Source organism: Pongo abelii, chromosome 8, assembly GCF_028885655.2.
Source record: "Pongo abelii isolate AG06213 chromosome 8, NHGRI_mPonAbe1-v2.0_pri, whole genome shotgun sequence".
In the NCBI taxonomy this organism is placed as follows: Eukaryota; Metazoa; Chordata; class Mammalia; order Primates; family Hominidae; genus Pongo; species Pongo abelii.
In genome coordinates, this window is record NC_071993.2 from 69607727 (window position 1) to 69634685 (window position 26959).

The window sequence follows — 26959 nt, forward strand, 5'->3', positions numbered from 1 at the left end:
GTATAGTCAGCCCATTGATCAACCTCAAATAAATTTCTTTTATATTTGGGAATTTAGATATACAGAAAAATCGCAAGTTTAATATACAGACTTCCTATGTACCCCTCATTCAATTTGTTCTAATGTCACTATCTTAGCATCTTACATTACTGTGGTACATTTGTCCAAACCAAGAAGCCAGTGTTGGTGGATTATTGACTAAAGTCAAGATTTTATTTAGATTTCACCAGTTTTTACACTAATACCCTATTTCTATTCTGGACCTGATCCAGGAAACTATGTAACATTTAGTTGTCATGACTCTGTAGTCTCTTCTTGTCAGTGAGATGCTCGTAGTCTTTCTTCATTGTTCACAACCTTGACAGTTTTCAGGAATGCTCAACTTATGTGGTAGAATGTCCATCAGTTGGGATTTGTCTGATGTTTTCCTAATGATTAGATTGAGGCTACAGGTTTAGGGAAAGAATATCAGAGAGATGAAGTTTCCACCTCTTCACGTCAACATGACTTCCCATTTGTGATGTTAACCTTGATCACTTAGTTAACATAGTTGTTTACCAGCTTTCTCCAATGGAATAAGTCAGTATTTCGCTGTCTTCCAAACTCAATTTTTGGATATGACTCACTCAATCCAGCTCATACTCTCAAGGAGAAGGGAAGTAGGATCCCCCTTCTGGAGGGGGCAATATGTTATTTGGAATTCTTCTGTCAGGGAGATTTATCTCTTCTCCTCCATTTACTTATTTATACAATTTATACATAACACTGTGAACTCATGTATATTTACTCAATAATTTATCCTTAATCCAATGCTACATGTTTTATTTTGTTGCTCTAATTATTCCAGCTATGGCCACTTGGAGTTCTTTCATGTTGGCTCATGTGTCCCTTTTGGCATGCTTAATCTTTATTATTTTTAAGAAATCTCTTGCCTTCTGGCACTACAAGATATTCCATGCTTATGTTGTATTTTCCCATCACCAGGCCCAGAATCAGTCATATTTAAAAGGAGTCCTGGATCCTTTTATTGGAGAATAGGATTTACAAACCAGGATGTGAGCGTTGGATGTGTTTGTGGCTACTGGGGTATCACTGCTTCTAGGCCTTCTCAGTAAACACAGCTAGGAAACATATGCATGTATACTAATCCACATATACACATGTATCTATAATTATTTCTGCATCTATCCATCTACACATATTAAGCTAAACATGAGTAAATACTTATATCTCCAACTCTAATCCAGTACCACAGGTTTCATTCTGGCTCGCCCCTCTTGTTTATTTATCTGTAACATCCCTTCCTGACAGTGAGAAATCTAGCTTCCACCATTCATCATCCATTTACTTATTTGTTCAACCCCAGGATACATGTAAAGAGGTTCAGAACTGTTAACCCATACCGTTATGAGAAACAAATTTACCAACTAGAATAGAGTGTTTCTATAGTGTTCCTTAGTCTTTAGCTTTACATTGTCCAATCAAAACACCATTTTCCAAAGTTACTTAGGTCAGCTCCTTTTACCCTACCCATTCAGTGAAGTTATGCCATACATTTGTAATACAATTAGAGATTCATTTGTTACAGCTTGCATTCCATCCTGAAATCCCTAACATTTAAAAAACCTGCATCCATTAAAATTAACCCTTTGTGATGTACAGTTCTTTGGGCTTTAACAAATGCATAGAATCATGTATCCACCACCATAGTACCATACAGAACAGTACATCACCCTAAAAATTGCCTTTTGTATCCCCTTTGTAGTCAACCACTTTTCTTTCCCATCATTTGTAATTTCAATACCTGAAATAACTGAAAAATTAGGATGCAAAAATTAAAAATAATGAGTCTTCACAGAATAAAACCTAAAACTGTCAGAAGAGTTACTGCTTAACAGTTAAACTGTAGGGAGAGTTACTACTTAAAAGTTATTGAGTTCTAGACAGGAGAACAAACATCTAAATTCTTTAATTAACTTTTTCGTGGTATTATTCCACAACATGCAAGATTATGAGATCAACTTTGAAGTTGTTCATGGTAAACAGAGTTGGATTCCAATCCTAAGCAACTATTTTCTGCATTTATAAAATATTTTCCAGGGATGGAACCTACAAGCTTTGGTCATAAAAATGTTTTGAATTTTTAATTGTTTAAAATAAAGCCAAAACTATTTATTAAAAACAAAATCACAGTGTAGTAACAAAAAATAGAAAACTATCTTACAGTCTATTCATTTTGCTATATTAATTATGTGATTATTAGATCTTAATAGATGTGCTATGATAGCTGCCCAGTTTCATAGATCTAAAGCATTCACTTTCAAGGACAGCTCTTCGAGTAGACTAACAGATAAGAGAAAAACAATAAAAATGTCCAGGTTGCTTATCTGTACTTCCTCTTTCCCCTTCCTGACCCCAACCACCAGAGTACGAAAGTTTCCATTTTATTTACAATTAATAGTGTGCTAAGTCTACAGGCTTCACATATTACAGGTTGTGAGAATCATGTCCCAAAAGGCGGTATTATCTGGGGGAAGTAGTTAACTATGTAGGGCTAAGCAATATAATCTACCTACTGGCAGTATCATCATCAGTTAAGAACGTTAAGATTTTAGCTTCCTCCCCCTGGTGGCAGTGTTTGGGGTGATAACTTTTTAAAAATATTCAGATAGCATCTTAAGGTTTATAGCTGCTATAGTCAATTATAGGTAAGTAATTTCGGGATAGAAGTAGATTTAAATGAAACAGAAGCAGATTTAAAAACTCTTCTAATGGAAGCACTTGCCTCCTATAGTTCTTTTTTTCTAAAATGCAATTATAACCATTACATCATTGTAAATTACATGCTGGGGTTATCTCAGTAGGTATCTGCCAAATGTAAAACTTACAGAAGGTCTTCAATGTAATAACGATGTTTTATCATTTTAATTACAAACTCTTTAAAAAACTCCCTAAAATGTACCAATTGGGGTGGTCTAAATTAACAGCATCTTGGTAGCCCAAGGGTAGCAAAAATAGATTGAACTACAAAATTTCATCATACTTATAGCAGCTGTCTTCCTGCCTCTAGGAAGCTAAGTATTTAACAAAGCAGACAGCTTGGCATTGGCATCTGATTAGCAGTGTGTGCATTGTCAGATAGAATGTGCTTGGCTCTTTTGTTCCAGGGTTTGATTAGAAATCTGGAGAGCAGAGGCATCATATAACTTTATTTTTAAAGCTTCTGAAAGGTAAATAAACTGTGATGGTTCCTCTGGTATTGTACCTGAAAGACTGCTTGATGCTTTTCTAGTAATATGCTTTATCACACCCTAAAAAATTTAAATAAGGGGTTTTTTTTTGGGGGGGGGAAATACTTAAAAGATTGAAATAGGCCAATCTTAAAATCACTTTAAATATTGTACATACCAAAAATATTTTTGCAATAGAGTGCTTTGCATATTGAGTCTTGCACTAAAATACTGTTGTTGGGGAGGAAGAATGGTCATTTTAGAGTGTAAATACAAGACTCTATTCCTAAATATATGAATAGTCTAAATGAAGATTCAGAATTTTTTTCTAAAACCACGTGAAAAGCTTACTGGAAAAATAACACTGTCTTATAAGAATTATATTATTTTGATGGAGGTGCCCAAACATTAAACTATAAAAGGGTGACTCTCATTACCTTTTCCTCACAAATTTCTTTGAAAATTTATTACAAATGATTGTGCTTACTGGCAGAGTTCAAAATCAGTAGAGTCCATGCAAACAATCTACTTCAATGAGAAGTACATTCTTTTACTCTATCAAATCCATCGGAGGTAATCAGACTGGATGTTTTATTCAACAGGGCTGAAGAAAATTGTTCTACAATAGGTTAATTCAAAATGGCAGCATAGAAAATGCATCTGTCAGTGGGGATCAAATTACAGGGCAAGCTCCTCTCAATGCTTAGAAAAACAAGTCTGCAGTTCTACAGATTATGTGCCTGTGTGTGTTTAAAGGGGTGGGAAAGGAGCTAAATATCTGAGCTAACCTCCAATTAAAGTCAATCATAAAAACAGCCAATTTAATGAGTGCGGATTTCTTTGGGTAATTATAACACCAACCACTTTTTTCTCTTTTAAATCTGTAATTCTGCCTTCTTGTTATTGCTTGCTTTGTCATTAATCGCCTCAGGACCTTGATTTCCTAGCAACAGACTGCCACCAAACATTTGGCTCCTGTTCAACATTTTCTTTGTGAAAAATGGCACTGCTGTTGCCGCCTGGGCTGCTGCAGCTAGACTGGCTGTGTAAGTGCTCTAATAATGTATTCTACTGGAAAAAAAATCACATGATACAGGGTGCAATGACTGAGCTCAGTTAATTACTGAGCTGGGAAGTTTATCTACAATCTAAAAGCTGTGTTGGGGGAAAGGGGACTAAGGATTGAAAAGGTGTTCCTTCCATTATCAATAACTTGCAGGTAACAATATACAAAGAAACATTTTATTTTGGGGAGTACAAGTTTCTGTTTAAGTTTATTTAGGAAAGAGTACAAAAGGCCAATGTCCCCAAAATGTTGCTTGATGAAATTTTCCTCTACAAACAGCCCCAAACACACAAAAGATTCACAGAATAGTTTGCTAAAATTTTAAAAAGCAAAATAACCTATGTATGTTTTAGCTGTTTCTTTCCTACTTAAGGCAAAAATTATTTGTATATATAAATATGCTATGAGATAACAGAATGAGGTTTTCATTCACAACATGAACACCCAACACTAAGAATATACAATTCAAAATATGTTTTGACATATTGTGCACATGAGTAAATATTTAATAATCTATAAGAAAAAAATATGCTTATCACTATTTTTCAAATCATTTAAGTGGGACTGACGCAGTCAGGGCTCGTGAATGGAAACCCAGTAATAAAACAGATATTTTGCTTTTTTTTTTTTAAAGTAGATTTACTGAGATTCTCCATGCCTTAGAAATCCTACCACCTCCCAGAAATGATAGTTATGGAAATTAACATGGCATGTCAGATATGGTTCGCTGATGCCTTGCTTTAGTTCTCAGAAATAAGGCTTTATAAGACTGGCATGTTTCAGGATTGCTGTCAGGATATGATAATTTAAAATACCCAAGAGTACACTAAGAATTATGGAAGCATCTGTGAAACTATTAAGCCAACGGACATACTGATTTTTACCAATGTGTCTACATACTATATAAAAAAACTTCCTACAAAGTATTGTCCCAATTCAGTTCATCTGAGGATGTGAAAACACTACAGTTTACCTTAAAACATCACAATCACAACCCTGACAGACTGAAATAAAAATGAAATTAGGGAATATCTATAAAGGAAAACTAAGCCTTAAAAAGTCTTCAGTTATATTAATGTAGTTAAAATGTACAGTTTTTGAAAAAGACAACAAAGGAATTAAAGATATTTGAATGATTTTAAATAATTCTGCTTATTGCTGGCACTAAGTCTACAACATTTCACCTTGAGTCTGATTCCCCACTATATTTTTATAAAAACAAATTCTGAGTTAATATAAGAAAGGAAATACATATTTACAATGAGAAAAGTTTTAGAAATGGGCTCAAAACTTGCAAATGATTAAAAACTACTACAAGAAGCCTATCAATCTACCAGGAAAACATCAGTTGACTTTAGTAAGTAAAATATTTTTAAAATTTAATTTAGTTTATTGTAGTTTTCACATTAAAAAAGGTAAACTTACAAGAAGCAACATACCTGTGAAAAAATATTATTGAGGATAAATAATAAAATATACAATGCTCATTTACTTTATCATATGTGTACCTCTCTGGAAAAGATGAAATAAAATATTTTTGGTGGACTATTCTACATTTTATATTTTATTTGATTTTTACTATTTCTGTAATATAAAATAACCTTAAATAATCTTGTTACTTATAGAATGAAGACAGAAACAAACACTTTGAAAGATGAATACAAAAAATGATTAGTTAGGACAGCAGAGCTGAAAAGAGTGAGAGACTGGACAGAAATTAGATGTTTGCAGTGAGGATGTGATAAGGGAAAATGGGAAAGTTATACAGAAAAGCATCCATGGACTTACTACAATTGACAAAAACAAAAAAAAACAAAAAAAAACAAAAAAAACAACAACCTTGTGCCAGAAATCTGTATAGAGAACAAGATAAATAAAATTTTAAAAAGCAGCAATATATCTTTCAGAACGGCTTCAACTATTTAGGATTTACTAATATCCCTAACTAGTAAACCAGGAAAATGTTAGTTAATATGAATGTGCCCTAGAAGTCTGGGGCTTCAAGAAGCTATTTCCAAGGTGAAGAAAGAAAACACATGATAGATTTAAGAGGTTAGAGTCAAAAGATCCCTATTATATAGATGAGAAACCAATACTGGTCTGAAAATGGGTAACAGGAAATATGGGTTCATACAAGAACTTGCCTTCCTGCTAAGTACCAGAAAGGAAAAATGTTGTTCTCTCATTTTTTCATACCAATTTACCAAATGGTTTTTTTAGGCTTCATGTACCATGTCATCCACCCAAATCAGAAAAAAACTGGTATTTCAAAGAACTGACCTCATGACCCTCAAACATGGTAGCATTACATATATATGTGTGTGTGTGTGTATATATATATATATGTATGTGTGTGTGTATATATAAATGTATGTATATATATATTTTTATATATGAACAAAAGCTTAAAAGACTCTATAACACTTGCAATAGAGAAATAGGTAAGAGCAAGAGATCAAAGTAGACTTATTATGTCTTCCATTACATGTCAACAATAAAGACATAAATACATTATTTGTGTAATCAGGAACAATTGTATTGTTTGTAGTCATAATAACTAGATGTCACTGAAACTATTATGAGAGATGTGGATATAAGATTAAATCCAGGGGGTATGGAGCATTACTGCTGATGGGTATAACATTTCCTTTTGTGGTGATGTGAATGTTCTAACATTAGATTACAGTGATGGTAGCAGAACTCTGTAAATACACTAACAGCCACTGAATGATATTTTTTAAGTGGGTGAACTCAATGGTTCATAAATACCTCAATAAAAGCTGTTAAGAAAGATTAAATTCAACTTTATCTGAAAAGATAGCAACAACAGAACATGTGGGGTAAATCATATTAAACTATAAAGATTCTATAACATGTTCAGTAAATATGTTGGAAGACAGATACCCTTCTGTAGACACTTGATTGTTTATGTCCAGTTTACATACAATTTCAAAGATATGACAACTAGCACATAAAAATGTACACTGCCATCCGAATGTTTATAAGTTTTTCCTCTCTTAAACATGTTTATTAAAGAGATTTAGTAAACATTTCATTTTCTCAAGCAACTGCTGATTGGTCTAAAATACATAAAGTAAACAGAAGTGAAAATATTTCAGTAGATGATTTGTTAATTCATTTGGGGCTCTGCATAAGTGCCTACTGTCTTAACAACTAAATGCTATACATATGCTTATTTTCTTACCATTCTGAGGCAATTAGCACATAGTGTGGTTTCCAATCTCACATAAAATTCCCAGACTTTGTTACAGTGCCACAAGTCCACAACACAAAATCTTCCAATCTTTATCTTTAAGGCTCTAAGCTCCCATAACCAATACTACCCCAATTCTTCTTAGTAAAAAGGTTAGTCCGTGTAATGAAAAATAACATTACTTAATATTCCCAAAGATTTCTTCTCTGTCTTGGTAGAGAGTTTTACTTTTGGTAGCTGCCAAAAATAAGACTTAAGAAAAATTACAGGAATAAAAGAGTGCATTCTCCAATTTGGAGAAAGTCTTTCTGTATAAAAATCACAGTGTTACTAAAAAAAAACTGGTATTAGAATTTTACTTATTGAAGAAAACAAATTCTAGAGAAATTAAAAATAAACACAAATAGGATATCTATAATCACACTTTTCTTTCTTTTCTTTTTTTTTGAGATGGAGTCTCACTCTGTCACCTAGGCAGGAGTGCAACCTCTGCCTCCCGGGTTCAAGCCATTCTCCTGCCTCAGCTTCTCAAGTAGCTGGGATTACAGGCATGTGCCACCACGCCCGGCTAATTTTTGTATTTTTAGTAGAGAGGGGGTTTCACCATGTTGCCCAGGCTGGTCTTGAACTCCTTACCTCAAGTGATCTGCCCGCCTTGGCCTCCCAAAATGCTGAGATTACAGGCGTGAGCCACCACGCCCAGCCTATAATCACACCCTTGTTTGAAAATTTATCCAGCAAAAATCAAAGATTCTCCCTACTAAGGTGGAAGTAACAACAGTAAATAATTTGTGTAACTCACTGAACATCAATAACATATGGAAAATGAAAAACATTAGAAACTGAACTCTAACACTAATGGTAAGAAATAGCATAATTAAGTCTGTTTTGGTATAAGCATACCTTATTTTATTGCACTTCATAGATACCATTTTTTTTATTTTTTATTTTTTTTACAAATCGAAGGTTTATGGCAAGCCTGCCATGAGTATGGTGTCATTATTTTCCAACAGAATGTGCTCACTTGGATCTCTGTCATATTTTGGTAATTCTTTCAATATTTCAAACTTTTATATCTTTTATAGTGATCACTGATCTATGGTATTATTATTGTAATTGTTTTGGGATGCCACAAACCACACCCATAGAAGATGGTGAACTTAACTGATAAATGTTGTGTTTTCACTGCTCTACCAGCTGGCCATTACCCCATCTCTCTACCTCTCCTAAGGCCTCCCTATTTCTTGAGACACAACAATAGTGACATTAGGCCAATTAATAATCCTACAATAGTCTCTAAGTGTTCAAGTGAAAAGAGGAGTTGCATGTCTCTCATTTTAAGTCAAAAGCTAGAAATGACTGAGTTTAGTGAGGAAGGCATATCGAAAGGTGAGACAGGCTGAAAGCTTGACCTCTCACAACAAACAGGCAAGTTCTCAATGCAAAGAAAAAGTTCTTGAAGAAAATTAAAAGTGCTACTCCAGTGAACGCATGAATAAAAGAGTGAAATAAGCTTATTGCTGACATGGAGAAAGTTTTAGTGGTCTGTATAGAACATCAAACCAGCACAGCATTCTCTTAGGTCAAAGCTTAATCCCGAGCACAACCTTAACTCTTTTCAATTCTGTTAAAGCTGAGAGGTGAGGATGCTGTGCAAGAAAAGTCTGAAGCTAAAAGAGGCTAATTTGTGAGATTGAAAGAAAGAAGCAATCTCCATATCATAAAAGTGCAAGGTAAAGTAGCAGGTGCTGATGAGTTACCCAGATCTTGCTAACATCATTGATGAAGGTGACTGCACTGAACAACAGGTTTTCAACACAGACAAAAGAGTCTTCTACTGGCAGAAGATGCCATTGAAGACTTTTACAGCTAAAAAGAAGTAAATGCTTGGCTTCGAAGCTTCAAAGGATGGAACGACTCTTTTTTTTTTAGGGGCTAATGCAGCTGGTGACTTTCAGTTGAAGTCAATGCTCATTTACCATTCTAAAAATCCTAGAGCCCTTAAGAGTTATGCTAAATCTGCTCTGTCTGTGTTCTATGAATGAAATAACAAAGCCTGGATGAATGCACACCTGTTTGAGTATGGTCTGCTGAATTTTTTTTTTTTTTTTTTTTTTTGAGACAGTTTCACTCTTGTCACCCAGGCTGGAGTGCAATGGCGCAATCTTGGCTCACCGCAACCTCCGCCTCCTGGTTCAAGCAATTCTCCTGCTTCAGCATCCCAAGTAGCTGGGATTACAGGTGTGCACCACCATGCCCAGATCATTTTTGTATTATTAGTAGAGATGGGGTTTCACCATGTCAACCAGGCTGATCTCGAATTCCTGACCTCAGGTGATCCTCCCGCCTTGGCCTCCTAAAGTGCTGGGATTACAGGCATAAGCCACCACGCCCAGCCAGTATGCAGAATATTTTAAGCCCACTGTTGAGATCTACTGCTCAGAAAAAAAGATTCCCTTTAAAATATTATTGCTCATTAACAATGCATCTGGTAACCCAAGGGCTCTGATGGAGACGTACAAGGAGATGAATGTTGTTTTCATGGCTGCTAAAACAACATTCATTCTGCAGCCCATGGATCAATGAGTAATTTTGACTTTCATATCTTAGTTAAGTAATATATTTCATAAGGCTATAGGTGCCATAGTGACTCATCTGATGGGTTTGGGCAGAGTAAATTGAAAACCTCCTGAAAATAATTCATCATTCTAGTCATCATTAAGAACATTCATGAGCTGGGCATGGTGGCTCACACCTACAATCCCAGCACTTTGGGAAGCCGCAGTGGGAGGATCACTTAAGCCCAGGAGTTTGAGACCAGCCTGGCCAATATGGTGAGACCTCATCTCTACAAAAATAAAATAAATGATGAGGTGGGAGGATTGCTTGAGCCTGCCTGGGAGGTTGAGACTGTAATGTGCAGTGATTGTGCCTCTGCCCTTCCCTGCCTGACTGACAGGAGTAAAACCCTGTTTAAAAAAAAAAAGAACATTCATGATTCATGTGTGGTGGTCAAAATATTAACATTAATAGGAGTTTGGAAGAAGTGGATTCCAACCCTCACGGATGACTTTGAGGGCTTCAAGACTTCAGTGGAAGAAGTCACTGCACATGTGATGGAAATAGCAAGAGAACTAGTATTAGAAGTGAAGCCTGAAGACAGGACTGAATTGCTGCAATCACATGATAAAACTTGAATGGATGAAAAATTGCTTCTTATAGATGAACACAGAGAGTGGTTTCTTGACATGGAATCTACTCCTGGTGAACATGCTATGAATGCTGCTGAAATGACAACGAAAAATTCAGAATACTGCATAACCATAATTGCTAAAGCAACAACAGGGTTAGAGAAGGCTGACTCCAATTTCAAAGAAGTTCTACTGTAGGTAAATGCTATCAAACAGCATTGTATGCTACAGAGAAATCTTTTATGAAAGAAGAGTCAATTGATGTGGCAAACTTCATTGTTGTCTTGTTTTAAGAAATCGTCACAGTTGCCCCAACCTTCAGAAGCCACCACCCTGAGCAGTCAGCAGCCATCAACACTGGTGCAAGACCCTCCAACAGCAAAAAGATTATTACTCACTAAAGTCTCAGATGATCATTAGCACTTTTTAGCAACAAAGTATTTTTAATTAAAGTATGTATATTTTTAAAGATATAATGCTACTGCACACTTTAGAGTACCGTATAGTGTAAACATAACTTTTATATGAATTCAGAAACCAAAATATTCATGTGACTTGCTTTACTGTGATATTTGCTTTATTGTTAAACAAAGATGTCTTCGCTTAACTCAAATGTTAACACAGTTTGGGCTTTACTTGAAGTGACTCTCAAATAAAATTATTAAACATGAATGACATGAAGTCCTTGCCCATGCCTATGTCCTGAATGGTAATGCCTAGGTTTTCTTCTAGGGTTTTTATGGTTTTAGGTCTAACATTTAAGTCTTTAATCCATCTTGAATTGATTTTTGTATAAGGTGTAAGGAAGGGATCCAGTTTCAGCTTTCTACATACGGCTACCCAGTTTTCCCAGCACCATTTATTAAATAGGGAATCCTTTCCCCATTTCTTGTTTTTGTCAGGTTTGTCAAAGATCAGATACTTGTAGATATGTGGCATTATTTCTGACGGCTCTGTTCAATGGCAACAAAAGCCAAAATTGACAAATGGGATCTAATTAAACTAAAGAGCTTCTGCACAGCAAAAGAAACTACCATCAGAGTGAACAGGCAACCTACAAAATGGGAGAAAATTTTCGCAACCTACTCATCTGACAAAGGGCTAATATCCAGAATCTACAATGAACTCCAACAAATTTACAAGAAAAAAACAAACAACCCCATCAAAAAGTGGGCGAAGGACATGAACAGACACTTCTCAAAAGAAGACATTTATGCAGCCAAAAAACACATGAAAAAATGCTCACCATCACTGGCCATCAGAGAAATGCAAATCAAAACCACAATGAGATACCATCTCACACCACTTAGAATGGCAATCATTAAAAAGTCAGGAAACAACAGGTGCTGGAGAGGATGTGGAGAAATAGGAACACTTTTACACTGTTGGTGGCACTGTAAACTAGTTCAACCCTTGTGGAAGTCAGTGTGGCGATTCCTCAGGGATCTAGAACTAGAAATACCATTCGGCCCAGCCATCCCATTACTGGGTATATACCCAAAGGACTATAAATCATGCTGCTATAAAGACACATGCACACATATGTTTATTGCCGCATTATTCACAATAGCAAAGACTTGGAACCAACCCAAATGTCCAACAATGATAGACTGGATTAAGAAAATGTGGCACATATACACCATGGAATACTATGCAGCCATAAAAAATGATGAGTTCATGTCCTTTGTAGGGACATGGATGAAATTGGAAATCATCATTCTCAGTAAACTATCGCAAGAACAAAAAACCAAACACCGCATATTCTCACTCATAGGTGGGAATTGAACAATGAGAACACATGGACACAGGAAGGGGAACATCACACTTCGGGGACTGTTGTGGGGTGGGGGGAGGGGGGAGCGATAGCATTGGGAGATATACCTAATGCTAGATGATGAGTTGGTGGGTGCAGCGCACCAGCATGGCACATGTATACATATGTAACTTACCTGCACATTGCGCACATGTACCATAAAACCTAAAGTATAATAATAATAATAACAAAAGAAAAGAAAAAAAAAATTTAAAAAAAAAAAACATGAATGAAAAAGATTCATATGTGTTAAGTGTCAGGAATTTTACACCAACATGAAAAGCTCCAAATAGAACAAACAACTCTACAGATTTTTTTTTCATTTTATTCTCTGTATTTATAAATGAAATAGTTAAGGACACCTGCAAGGACATTGTAAAATAAAGGCTTAAACATTCATAGTTAATCCCTAATGAAGTTAATGAAGCAGTCCAGAATAGGATAGTTAAAAATTTGAGGCAAAAATGCAGGAATAAAGTCATATGGTGATCATCAATTTGACCAATATAATGGGAGTTCTAACACATACGAGTTCAAAACTACACTTGGAACAATGATAAAAGGTGAGACACAGTTTAGCTATCCCACCTCTTTAATAATCTCAGAAGAATATTATAAATTAATAAATTTCAAAAATACTTTGAACTCTATTTAATGCTATATATAAAGAGCTGTGACATTTAATCAACTGTCATTCACAGACTAGCTTAAATTATAAAAAAAAATCATTAGTTCACTTACTGTGCCAAAGTGTACTTATTGTAACAGTATAGATTATGTTACAAAGCCTTGTTCTATGGTCTAATAAGGTTTAAAGCTATCACTTTAAGTAAGTTTTTGTTTGTTTGTTTGTTTGTTTGTTTTCAGACAGAGTCTCACTCTGTCAGCCAGGCTGGAGTGTAGTGGCGTGATCTTGGCTCACCGCAACCTCTGCCTCCTGGGTTCGAGCGATTCTCCTGCCTCAGCCTCCCCAGCAGCTGGGACTAAGGCGTGCACCACCATGATTGGCTAATTTTTGTATTTTTAGTAGAGATGGTCTGGTCTCTACCAAAAATTTTGGCCAGGCTGGTCTCAAACTCTTGATCTTAGGTGATCCACCCACTTCTGCCTCCCGAAGGGCTGGAATTTCAGGCATAAGCCACTGTGCCTGGCCTAAATAATACTTACCTTTTTTAAAAAAAATATTACTTCAATTTCTATTAGGTTACCATTACAAAACAACTTAATTCACTTTCACTGAAACTTTCTCAAATCTTTTCATGACAGAGCAAATACTAGATGGCACGTTCTAAATTCTGAGCATGAAATTTTGAGTAATCTTTTTAAATTTCTAGTCACGTTTTAGTGTAACCATATCTTTTGGTAAATACTGCCAAAAGATAACCAAATCCTAAAAAAATAGAAATTATTTATTTAATTATAAATTCATTCTAACTTGTTAATTCAACGGACACAAATCACATTACTGACACGTAAAATTTCAAACAAATGATTTCTTAGATGAGATTTCTTATAATTTATCACATTACCTAATTTTAAGGGCTTTATTGCTTTTAGATTACTGATAAAGATATTTAATTGTAACTGAGTATAAATGAAAGTTTTACTAAGAAAAATTGTTACTCATGGCATAGGTATGAAAAACCTATAGGGCAAACAAAGCAGGAGATGTAAAATGTAAACATTTGGTAGTGATTTTTACTTGCCTTTAATATACATATACTTCTGTTTCTTTGTAAGTATGAATTCTATTGCTTACCATCAAGGCTGTACATTTCTTCATACCATGTTTCTTGTACTGACCTATAATCATACTTCCCTTATTCCAGAAGCAAACATTAGTTACATTTGAAAACTCCACCCTCACAAAAACCACATTCTCCAAAGTAGTAAAATTCTAGGCTGAAAACAGATATAAGTGGTCAAGACAGAGTTATAAATAAATGAAGAGAGGAAAAGAGAAGACCTGTAATAAGACGCAGGAACTGAAAAAATAATTTAAAAAATAAAATAGGCATGAGTGCTAAAGGAAAACTCACCGCAAGTCTCATACTCTCACAAAATTATTGACAAGATATGACTTATTATTCTTTCACTTATAGTGTTTAATTTCTAATCCATGAAACAGGGTACAAATTTGGCTGACCTTGTTTATGCAGGGTAAGTCACAAGGTACTGAAAGTTTGTTAAAATCTATTTCTTAAAAATCTTTTTAATATCTAAAGTTTAAAAATTTCCCCATAATAAGCCTAAACTTTCAAGGTGATTAGTTCTTTACAGTGTTATTTCAAACTTGGAACCTTTTTTCCTATCATAAAGAGATGTTATTTGAAATAATGCATAGATTTCTAAACAAAATCCTACTGTACTCACAATGTAATCCAAACACTACGCAGAGGTGACTAAGAAATTAAAAAAATTACAAAACTAGTAATTACACATAGATGAACAACCATATCTTACCTGAGAGCTTTCACATTTATTTTTAAGCGATAAAATGGTATCTAGAACATTTTATAGAATCTAGAATAATATTTGAGGGAATTTTGACATTAAATCAACCTGAAGATGAATTTAAGATTACAACTGATACTATAACAATATGAATTTGAATTCTGCAGGTCAACCTATACATAGATTTTCTTCTGCCTCTGCCAACCTCTGAGACATGAAGACCAATCCCTCCTCCTCTTCTTCTTCCCCTCCTCAGCCCACTCAACATGAAGATGACTAAGATAAAGACCTTTATGATGATCCATTTCCACTTAATGAATAATAATATATTTTCATTCCATATGATATTATAGCATTATTTTTTCCTTAGCTTAATTTATTGTAAGAATACAGAATATAATACATATACAAAATATGTGTTAATCAACTACGTTATCAGTAAGGCTTCCAATTAACTACTATTAGTAGTTAAGTTTTTGAGGAGGTAAAAGTTGTATGCGGATTTTCAAAGGGGTCAGTGCCCAGAACCCTCACATTGTTCAAGGGTCTACTGTACTTTCTCACCACAACTTGGAATTTCTGCTTTTACTCTAATATTCCCCATAACACATTTATCAGTGATGGTTATGATCATTTTCTGACACTCCAATAGGTCAAGTAAAGGAGAAACAATATTTGGGGACAAGAAAGTTAACTGGGAATGAAATCTACAGTTTAAAATGAATACATTGTTTGAGGAAAACTCAATACAGAATTCGCATAGAGATAAATCATAGTTACTATCAAATTCAAATTCAGGCTGGGGCGGTGGCTCATGCTTGTAATCCCAGCATTTTGGGAGTCCAAGGCGGGTGGATCACTTGAGGTCAGGAGTTCAAGACCAGCCTAGCCAAAATGGTGAAAACTCATCTCAACTAAAAAAAAAAAAAAAAAAAAAATACAAAACTCAGCCAGGTGTGGTGGTAGGTGCCTGTAATCCTAGCTACTGGGTAGGCTGACGCAGGAGAATCATTCAAACCCAGGAGATGGAGGTTGCAGTGAGCCGAGATTGTGTCACTGCACTCCAGCCTGGGCAACAGACCGAGACTCAAATCCAAATAAAAAAATTAGGCAACCTTGAAAAAAAAAGCGAGTTACCTGAAAAAGGGAAAAACCAAAATCAACCTAGAGATTTGCGCTTCCAGCCACTATGAAGGACCGGGGAGTAGATTTATATTCCCATCTTAAACAACTAACAATGAACAAAATATATGAAAACACAATTTTCAGGATAATAATCAAAGAAGGGGCACAATAAGATAAGTGCTACAATTACTCAAACTTACACCTTGAATAGAGTTCCCAGGCTGCAGAGCAGGAAGGAAGAACCTAAATAGAGTCAAGTAGTTTCCATTCAGGGAGGCCAAGCTGGCTACCACATGCTGGGGCACAGTACTGGAGAGGAGAGAGCTGCTTGGAGAAGAAAGAGGTGGAAAGTGAGAACTCGAGATATGCAAGGGATTCCTTTGGAGTCTTCAGTACACATGTATGAGGAAACAACCAATATCCAGGTAATCAGGAAAAACCAATACCGAGGTAATCAGATAAAAAAAAGTGACAGAATTAGTAGACATGGATATTAAAACAATTGTTATAACAACATTCCATAAACACATGACAACATAAGCATACTATGTAGAGAAGATATGGCATGAGTAAAAGAGGTCCAAATCAAAGTTCAAGAGATGAAAACTATAATGTCAGAGATAAAATGTCAACTGGATGAGATTAATGGCAGATTAAACATTGTAGATGAAATAATTAGTAAACTTCAGAGTAATAGAAATTATTCAAGGCCGGACGTGGCGGCTCATGCCTGCAATCCCAGCAATTTGGGAGGTCGAGACAGGCAGATCGCTTGAGTTCAGGAGTTTGAGACCAGCCTGAGCAACACAGCAAAACCTGTCTCTAGAAAAAATACAAAAACTAGCCAGGCATGGTGGTGCACTCCTGTAGTTCCAGCTACTTGGGAGGCTGAGGCGGGGTTTGCATTGACCCAATATTGTGCCACTGCACTCCAGCTTGGGCGACAGAATGAGAACTTGTCTGAAAAAAAAAAAAAGAAAGAGGCCGGGCATGGTGGCCCATGCCTGTAATCCCAGCACTTTGGGAGGCCGAGGCAAGCGGATCATGAGGTCAGGAGTTCAGGACCAGCCTAAACAATATGGTGAAAACCCATCTCTGTTAAAAATACAAAAATTAGCCGGGTGTGGTGAGGCGTGCCTGTAGTCCCAGCTACTCGGGAGGCTGAGGCAGGAGAATCACTTGAACCCAGGAGGCGGGGGTTGCAGTGAGCCAAGACTGCACCACTGCACTCCAGCCTGGGTGACAGAGCAAGACTTCATCTCAAAAAATAAAAATAAAAATAAAAAAGAAAAGAAAAAATAGGGGAGAGAGTAATTATTCAAAATGAAGAAGAGATAGAAAAACAAAAATATTGAAAACAGAATCACTGAGACATGGGTCAACTACAAGTGGCTTCTTCTTCTTCCTCTTATTATTATTATTATTTTAATCAGAGTCCCAAAGGTAGATGGAGGTGGAAAGGGAAAATTTATCATAAAATAATTTCCAAAGTGAATGAAACTATAACAAACCCCAACCACACAAAATATAAAACTATGCCAAGGTACATCATAATAAAATTGTTTAAAATCAGTGATAAACATCTTAAAAGCAGACAGAGGAGGTTAAAAGACATATTAGGTAAGCAGGAACAATTATAAGAATGGCAGCAGGCTTCCTTTCAAAAACAATGCAAAGCAGAAGACAGTAGAGGAACAGAAACTAGATTTACTCCCTATCATGAAACAACAATAGCAAAACTAGAAACAATGCAAGAAACAATGGTTTTTAATACACTGGACATCAAGAATAAAAAATACGGATCTCTGAGAGATGGGAAACAATGGAGGTCAGCCATATGACTACAGCAGTTTATTGCAAGAGTTTCCAGAATATGGTATAAGGAGGAGAACTGTAGTAGATTCCAGTGAGTTGAGGAAATACAACTGAGAGTCTGGGAATTTCAGAGCAGTTAAGAGTTGAAAGACCACAATATCAGAGAACAGAAAGATTTACAGAGAAACCTGGAATTCTGTAGAGGGTCTTTTCTTAAGGTCAGTACCTGGGAAGGAAACATCCAAAAGTATTAAGAGGAAAAAAAAAATAGAGGGAACAGTACCTGAGGCACATACACATTTGGAAATAGTGGCTGTTTCCAAGACCTAGAGCAGAAAAACTCACCATTTTTCTCATCAAAGTCTCCAACGTTTTTGGCACCAGGGACTAGTTTTGTGGAAGACAATTTTTCCACGGACAGGGGTAGGAGGCATGGTTTCAGGATGAAACTGTTGCACCTCAGATCATCAGGCATTAATTAGATTCTCATAAGACGCATACAACCTAGATCCCTCGCTTGTGCAGTTCAAAATAGGATTTGCATCCCTATAAGAATCCTCTGCTGGGTGCAGCACACCAACATGGCACATGTATACATATGTAACAAACCTGCACGTTGTGCACATGTACCCTAAAACTTAAAGTATAATAATAATAAAATTTTTAAAAAATGAATGGGAAAGATTTCATTAAGAGTCCAGAGTGTATAGTTATACATTAACCTAAACTGAATAAAATTAGATTTTTCACATTTGAAAAAAAAAAAAAAAAAAAGAATCCTCCGCTGATGTGATAGGAGGTGGAGCTCAGGTGGTAATGCTTGGTGGCCTGCTACTCACCTCCTGCTGTGTGGCCTGGTTCCTAACAGGAACTGATACAGTTGCAGTACCAGGGATTAGGGACCCCTTAGTGCTCTGTGCCATGGAGTACTAAGAAAAGTCTTGCCCCAATAGTAAGAAATATTTAACTTTGTTTATTTGATGAGATTAATAACAGTTCAGGTATTACAGAAGAAGATATTAGTGAAATGGAAGGCACAGCAAAGGAGGCATCCAAAATAAAACATAGAGAAAAAGACAAAATAAAAAAAGAGTGTCAGTGAGCTATGAGACAACTTCAAGTGGCCTAAAAGGGTCAGAAAACCAATTTGAAGATGTATAATGGCTGCAAATACACCAAACATAATAAAAACTAAAAACCGATAGCTCTAAGAAGTTAAACAAAACCCACGCACAAGAAACATGAAGAAGAATACACTAAGGCCCATCATAACTGATCAAAATGAGTAATTTTCTGTGTGTGTGTATTTTTTGTAAGGATGGGGTCTCACTATGTTGCCTAGGTTAATCTTGATCTCCAAGCCTCAAAAGCCATCCTCCCATCTTGACCTCCCAAAGCACTGGGATTACAGGTGTGAGCCACTGCACCTGGTCTCATATGGAAAATCTTAAAAGCAACAAAATTTGGGGAATGGGGGATGTGAAATATTGAAGAACAAAAGAATGTCAGATTTCTTATCAAGAACTATGCAAGTAAGATGGCAATGGGGTAACATTTTTCATGTACTGAAAAACTGTCAAACTAGAACTATGTATCTGGCATAAATGTCTTTCAAAAATGAAGGTGAAATAAAGATGTTTTCAAACATACAAAAGCTGAAAGAATTTATTACCAACAGATCCAAACACAAGAGATGTTAAAGAATGCCCTTTAGGCAGAAGGAAAATGATACCAGATGGAAATCTAATTCTAACCAAAAGGAATAAAGAGAACTAGAAATGATAAATACCTGAGTAAAAATATGAACTTTTTCTTATTAAGTCTTTAAAAATATATATTTGACAATTTAAACAAAAATAGCAGCAAAGTTACGATGTTTATAATATATATGTAGAAGTAAAATGTATGTATTGTAAGTTGTGAGACATATATTAACAAAGCTGATAAAAACAAAAACAAAAACAATTAGGCTAGGCGTGGTGTCTCATACCTGTAATCCCAGCACTTTGGGAGGCCAAGGTGTGTGGATCACGAGGTCAGGAGATTGAGACCATCCTGGCTAACATGGTGAAACCCCGTCTCTACTAAAAACACAAAAAATTAGATGGGCATGGTGGTGGGCACGTGTAGTCCTAGCTACTTGGGAGGCTGAGGCAATGAGAATGGTGTGAACCCAGGAGGCGGAGGTTGCAGTGGGCAGAGATTGCACCACTGCACTCCAGCCTGGACGACACAGCAAGACTCCGTCTCAAAACAAAACAAAACAAAAAAAGGAATAGGAACAGCTCCAGTCTACAGCTCCCAGTGTGAGTGATGCAGAAGACGGGTGATTTCTGCATTTCCAACTGAGGTACCAGGTTCATCTCACTGGGGCTTGTAGGACAGTGGATGCAGCCCACGGAGTGTGAGCCGAAGCAGGGCGGGGCATCGCTTCACCTGGGAAGTGCAAGAGGTTGGGAAATTCCATTTCCTAGCCAAGGGAAGCCATGACGGATGGTACCTGGAAAATCAGGACACTCTCACCCTAATACTGCGCTTTTCCAACAGCCTTAGCAAACGGCACACCAGGAAATTATATCCCGTGCCTGGCTGGGAGGGTCCCACGCCCATGGAACCTTGCTCACTGCTAGCACAGCAGTCCGAGATCAAACTGCAGGGCAGCAGCGAGGCTGGGGGAGGGGTGCCCACCATTGCTGAGGTTTGAGTAGGTAAACAAAGCAGCCAGGAAGCTCGAACTAGGTGGAACCCACAGCAGCTCAAGGAGGCCTGCCTGCCTCTGTAGACTCCATCTCTGGGGGCAGGGCATAGCTGAATAAAAGGCAGCAGAAACTTCTGTAGACTTAAACGTCCCTGTCTGACAGCTTTGGAGAGAGTAGTGGTTCTCCCAGCACGAAGTTTGAGATCTGAGAACGGACAGACTGCCTCCTCAAGTGGGTCCCTGATCCCTGAGTAACCTAACTGAGAGATACCTCCCAGTAGGGGCTGACAGACACCTCATACAACTGGGTGCCCCTCTGAGACGAAGCTTCCAGAGGAAGGATCAGGCAGCAACATTTGCTGTTCTGCAATATTTGCTGTTCCGCAGCCTCTGCTGGTGATAGCCAGGCAAACAGGGTCTGGAGTGGACCTCCAGCAAACTCCAACAGACCTGCAGCTGAGGATCCTGACTGTTAGAAGGAAAAGTAACAAACAGAAAGGACATCCACACCAAAACCCTATCTGTAGGTCACCATCATCAAAGACCAAACTAGATAAAACCACAAAGATGGGGAGAAACCAGAGCAGAAAAGCTGAAAATTCAAAAAATCAGAGCGCCTCTTCTCCTCCAAAGGAACACAGCTACTCGCCAGCAACAGAACACAGCTGGATGGAGAATGACTTTGACGAGCTGACAGAAGGCTTCAAAAGATAGGTAATAACAAACTTCTCTGAGCTAAAGGAGGATGTTCGAACCCATCTCAAAGAAGCTAAAAACTTTGAAAAAAGATTAGACGAATGGCTAACTAGAATAAACAGCATGGAGAAGACCTTAAATGACCTGATGGAGCTGAAAACCATGGCACGAGAACTACGTGACACATGCACAAGCTTCAGTAGCTGATTCGATCAAGTGGAAGAAAGGGTATCAGTGATTGAAGATCAAATGAATGAAATGAAGCAAGAAGAGTAGTTTACAGAAAAATAAAGAGTAAAAAGAAACGAACAAAGCCTCCAAGAAATATGGGACTATGTGAAAAGACCAAATCTACATCTGATTGGTGTACCTGAAAGTGACGGGGAGAATGGAACCAAGTTGGAAAACGCTCTGCAGGATATTATTCAGGAGAACGTCCCCAACCTAGCAAGGCAGGCCAACATTCAAATTCAGGAAATACACAGAACGCCACAAAGATACTCCCTGAGAAGAGCAACTCCAAGACACATAATTGTCAGATTCACCAAAGCTGAAATGAAGGAAAAAATGTTAAGGGCAGCCAGAGAGAAAGGTTGGGTTACTCACAAAGGGAAGCCCATCAGACTAACAGCAGATCTCTCTGTAGACACTCTACAAGCTGGAAGAGAGTGGGGACCAATATTCAACATTCTTAAAGAAAATAATTTTCAACCCAGAAATTCATATCAAGCCAAACTAAGCTTCATAAGTGAAGGAGAAATAAAATACTTTACAGACAAGCAAATGCTCAGAGATTTTGTCACCACCAGGCCTGCCTTACAAGAGCTCCTGAAGGAAGCACTAAACATGGAAAGGAACAACAGGTACCAGCCACTGCAAAAACATGCTAAATTGTAAAGACCATCGATGCTAGGAAGAAACTGCATCCACTAACCAGCAAAATAACCAGCTAACATCATAATGACAGGATCAAATTCACACATAACAATATTAACCTTAAATGTAAATGGGCTAAACGCCCCAATTAAAAGACACAGACTGGCAAATTGGATAGAGTCAAGAAGACCCATCAATGTGCTGTATTCAGGAAACCCATCTCACATGCAGAGACACACATAGGCTCAAAATAAAGGGATGGAGGAAGATCTACCAAGCAAATGGAAAACAAAAAAAAGCAGGGGTTGCAATCCTAGTCTCTGATAAAACAGACTTTAAACCAACAAAGATCAAAAGAGATAAAGAAGGCCATTACAAAATGGTAAACGGATCAATGCAACAAGAAGAGCTAACTATCCTAAATATATATGCACCCAATACAGGAGCACCCAGATTCATAAAGCACCCAATACAGGAGCACCCAGATTCATAAAGCAAGTCCTTAGAGACCTACTTGTTGCCCAAGCTGGACTCGATCTCCTGGCCAAAAGCAATCCACTGGCTTTGGCCTCCCAAAGCACTGGGACTACAGGCATAAATCACTATGCCAGGAAATATTATTTCTTAAGTGAGAAAAAACAGATATATCCCAATCTGATTCTAAGGTGAAGAGAACCTGAGACTTATGTTTTCGAAAACATAATTACCTAGTCACCATAACCAGTAGTCCCTAATTACCTGCTAACAAAGAATCTGAGAAGCTGGTTTAAACATGGAAAAACTGAGTTTATGTGGCATAAAATGAGACATTTATTATGAAAGGTAAAAAATAAATTTTAAAAGATGTTGACACTGTATTTAAACCAAAAGAGGATGCTGGTGTATCCATATTCAATTTTAGCTTTTCAATCAGGAAGGTTTCCAGTGTGAACTTACTCAGTAAATTATATGGTGAAGAAAATGAAGAAGAAGGTTTGCAATTTTCTTAGTATTCATGAAACACTGCTAGTTTAGAGAATAGTGTGAAGAAGCAAAGCCGAGTATATAGATCTGGTTTAGCTTATGTGATGCAGACAGATGTTTTAGTTATGGAAATTTGTTGAATAGATAAACTGAGTTGCTTCCTTAGATCAAAAACATTTTAGAATTAAAGAGCCCCCAGAACTTTAACTTCTTAAACCTCATTAGTTTATGATGATAATGTAATGAGACTGCTGACCTCATAGAACCAGAAAGTATGGGGCAGCCCACTTAATTTATGGTTTGACCATATGCTAAGAAAAAACTAGACTAGACTACACATCATTTCGGAATGCTCTGAAATCAAAGGGAATTACAGATTTGCAAAACCTGCAGTGTCTTTGTGGAAATAACATTGTATTTCAAAAGGAAGTTTACAGATTTCAATGAATACGAATTATGCTCTTAGTTATTCACCAAGTAAATATTTGTTGAATGTTCACTAAGAATATACAGCATCCCAGGTATTCAATATGAGTCTACTATTTTCAGAACTATTTTGGAATAAGCCAAGCCATGAGAAGAGTGTAGATTTACCTGGCAATGTAAGAGATCATTCTTTTTATGAAACTGCTGAAACAGAAGCTACAAGCTAACACTTGTATCACAGATAACAACTGAAATCCATTTTGTTATTTCTTCTGGCTGAATACACCACCCAAATCTCAAAAATAACATCATTTGCCTTATTAATTTCACCAAAGCTGATCACTTTATGTTGTACAAAATTGCACATAAGTATAAATATTTAATACTACTATAAAACTCCATTCACCCAAATATGGCTAGATACAATATAGTGTATAAATGCTAAAACTAGGAGTTGTCTGCAAGTTGAATCTATACTTTCATAAAAGTTCCATTCACCCAAAGTTGGCTAGACGTGTTATACTGTATAATCATTACAACTATGAGTTGTTTGCAAGTTGGCTCACAATTCAGGATTGAACAACTATATATTGAAACATAGAAGACTGTAATTGTCAAGTTAAATATACTTTTTCATCAGAATACACTGTCTCATTTCATAGTCAACAAGTATATATAAATTATGCCAAACTCTAAACATGGTGCTTTTTGAAAATCAGACTTTCAAGTGTAAGATGGTTTGAAATAGTACATAAATCCCCTCTAAAGAATCACACTACAAGAAATATAGTATCAAGATTTGAAAAATGGAATGAACATGAGACCAATTTGAGAAATAAAATGAAATGGAAATAATAAAGGGGTAAAATTTTTACTTCTTGAAATTTTTTCTCACATACTGGCAGAAAAGATAGCATAACTTTCCATTATATCATCTTCTCAATGTAAGCATTTATTCGACAGTTATAAAGGGGTAGGATTTGGTATACAGAGGAATCAATAACAATGTTGTAAAGCTTAGAACAGTGCACACAAACATGCTGTAGGAGACATTAACATTAGACTGAAAGAAATAATTATATTTTCAATAAACATGTTCCTCCTAGTAGGATAATCAATTTTTTACCCATCTTACCAGCTATTTCACAGAGCTCAGGTAGTGAAATGGCAGCAGCTGTTATACCAAAACCATATATTACATGCATACGAGATGCTTTTAATTTTTCATAGGTATCTACTTATTTGTGTAAAGCCACATTTAACACATATTAAATAAAAACAAGGTGATCATGGGGTGATTAATTCAGAATTTTTAGTACAGTCCTATTTTAGAAATAAATTCTTAACCAATTATTTTTGTGTCAGAAGACTTAATAATTCAAATTACACCCTGCCCTTATTCCCAGATTTAAGAGATTTGTCACGATTAATGTTTCTGAAATATTAAATTAAGAGGTGTCATGGTAATTACTATGGAATAAGTAGCAATTAAGTTTTTTAAGCAATTCAGCTCAAACTATTTGCAGTGCATATTTATACTACTAATATTTTTCTGCACAACGCAAGTTGCCTACAAATGTAAGATGTAAGTTTGTAGAATTATTTTAAAATATATTAGGAAACTGATTTAATATAGAATTCTGCGCTTGGTTGGGAAGCACCTATGCATAATATATCCAAAAATAGGTAGACATGAAAATAAATAATACAAATTATGTTACCCATAGAAAGATAATGATTTCTGTTCTAAATTCACAATAGTGAATCTAACATATGCTTTGAGAGAGGTAAATAATTTGCAGGGTAAATAAAAGATAATTATTTTAAAATATATATCAGACAACAACTATAATCCATCATGTAAATATGTACCAGAGATTTGAATTAGGTAAGTACTTACTGCTATATAACAAACTCTTGCTTTTTCTACCAGCATCCAGTTTTTCTCCAGATCAAGATGTTTTTCTTTTTTATAACAATTGGCAGCAGCAAGATTAGCTACGAGGGACCTAAAACAACCAAAGAATAAGCAAGTAATATTATAGTCAAACTTAGCATATATTTCTATAGATAATTACCAATATTTTTTGCAAAGTTTAAAATTTACATTTTAATTAATACTTCAAAACTAATGTTATTGATTTTTAAATAAATATAAATACTAATTTTGTTTTGAGAACTTTCTGAGGCATCTATGATAATTTTTGTTCTAAACAACACCTGGTATTTTGAGAAAGAAACTGGCATTTAAGTTGCCTTTTGATAGTAAAATAGGACCTACTTTTTACACCTTAATAGTTCAAAATACAGTTAAGAAATAAGGCTAACTCATTATATAAAAAGAAATCTATGCAACTAAAAACATTTTTTATAGTAGAAAAATATCTTTATAAAAATAAATATCAACATACTATAATTGTCTATTTAATCAAAGGCTTTAAAAGCCAAGTATGGAATTAATTTAATAAAAGACACTTATACATGTAGACCATATTCACTAAGAGGAATTAATTTGTAAACCATTACATTCTAAGGACAGAAATCAATTAGAATTGTTTTCTATAGTTGAAAAGTCCCCTGACTAGTTCAGTTTTAGAAATGGAATATCTAAGCAGGATACTGCATTTAAAATCTTGCTACAGGTTGGGTGCAGTAGCTTAAAGCTGAAATCCCAGCTCTTTCAGAGGCCAAGGCGGGAGGATTGCTTGATGCCAGGAGTTTGAGGTCAGCCTGGGCAACACAGCCGGATCCCGTCTCTACAAAATAATTTTAAAAATTAGCTGGGGGTAGTGGTACACACTTATAGTCCTAGGGACTCAGGAAGCTGACGTGGGAGGATTGCTTGAGCCCAGGAGTTTGAGGCTGCAATGAGCTATGATCATGCCACTGCACTCCAGCCTAGGCAACAAGGCAAAATCACATCTCTAAAAAATAAATAAATAAATAAAATCCTGCTACAAGTGTCACTTGGCCTGTTTAATTAAAAATAAATACAATAATTATTTACATTATAAATAAAAATACTTTCCTTCCTCATACTGCTCCAGAATTTAAAAGATTACTTGCCAATTTTTCTTTTTCTAATTCAATTGTAACAGTTATAGCTTACAAAAAAATCTTATCATTTCAGACTTTGGTAATATGTTCGATTACACTGTTCAAAAAAAACCCTCAATTCTCTTCCAAAACGTATATCCACTCATCCATCTACCAATTTACTACTAAAGGATACATCTGTTTATGTTCAAGTAAATGAAGGAAAGAAAGAGTAATATGCATCAACATATTCATATACAAAATAACTATATTACAAACTTAAGAAAATTTAGACCTAATTTATAAAAATACTTTAGTAATTATGACTTTAGGAAAATTTTGACAAAATGGCTACC

The 26959-nt window shown here is 36.0% G+C and overlaps 1 protein-coding gene across 11 annotated transcripts in view; it reads right to left on the bottom strand.

Moving 5' to 3' along the window:
* Window positions 1-26959, bottom strand: part of ADK (adenosine kinase) — a 564491-nt gene that overhangs the window by 288402 nt on the left and 249130 nt on the right. For all 11 annotated transcript variants that reach the window (XM_024253829.3, XM_024253826.3, XM_054522434.2 and 8 more), the window contains one exon: window positions 25468-25576. In XM_024253829.3, coding sequence (XP_024109597.1) covers window positions 25468-25576 — 109 coding nt within the window. The remainder of the gene's footprint in view (window positions 1-25467; window positions 25577-26959) is intronic.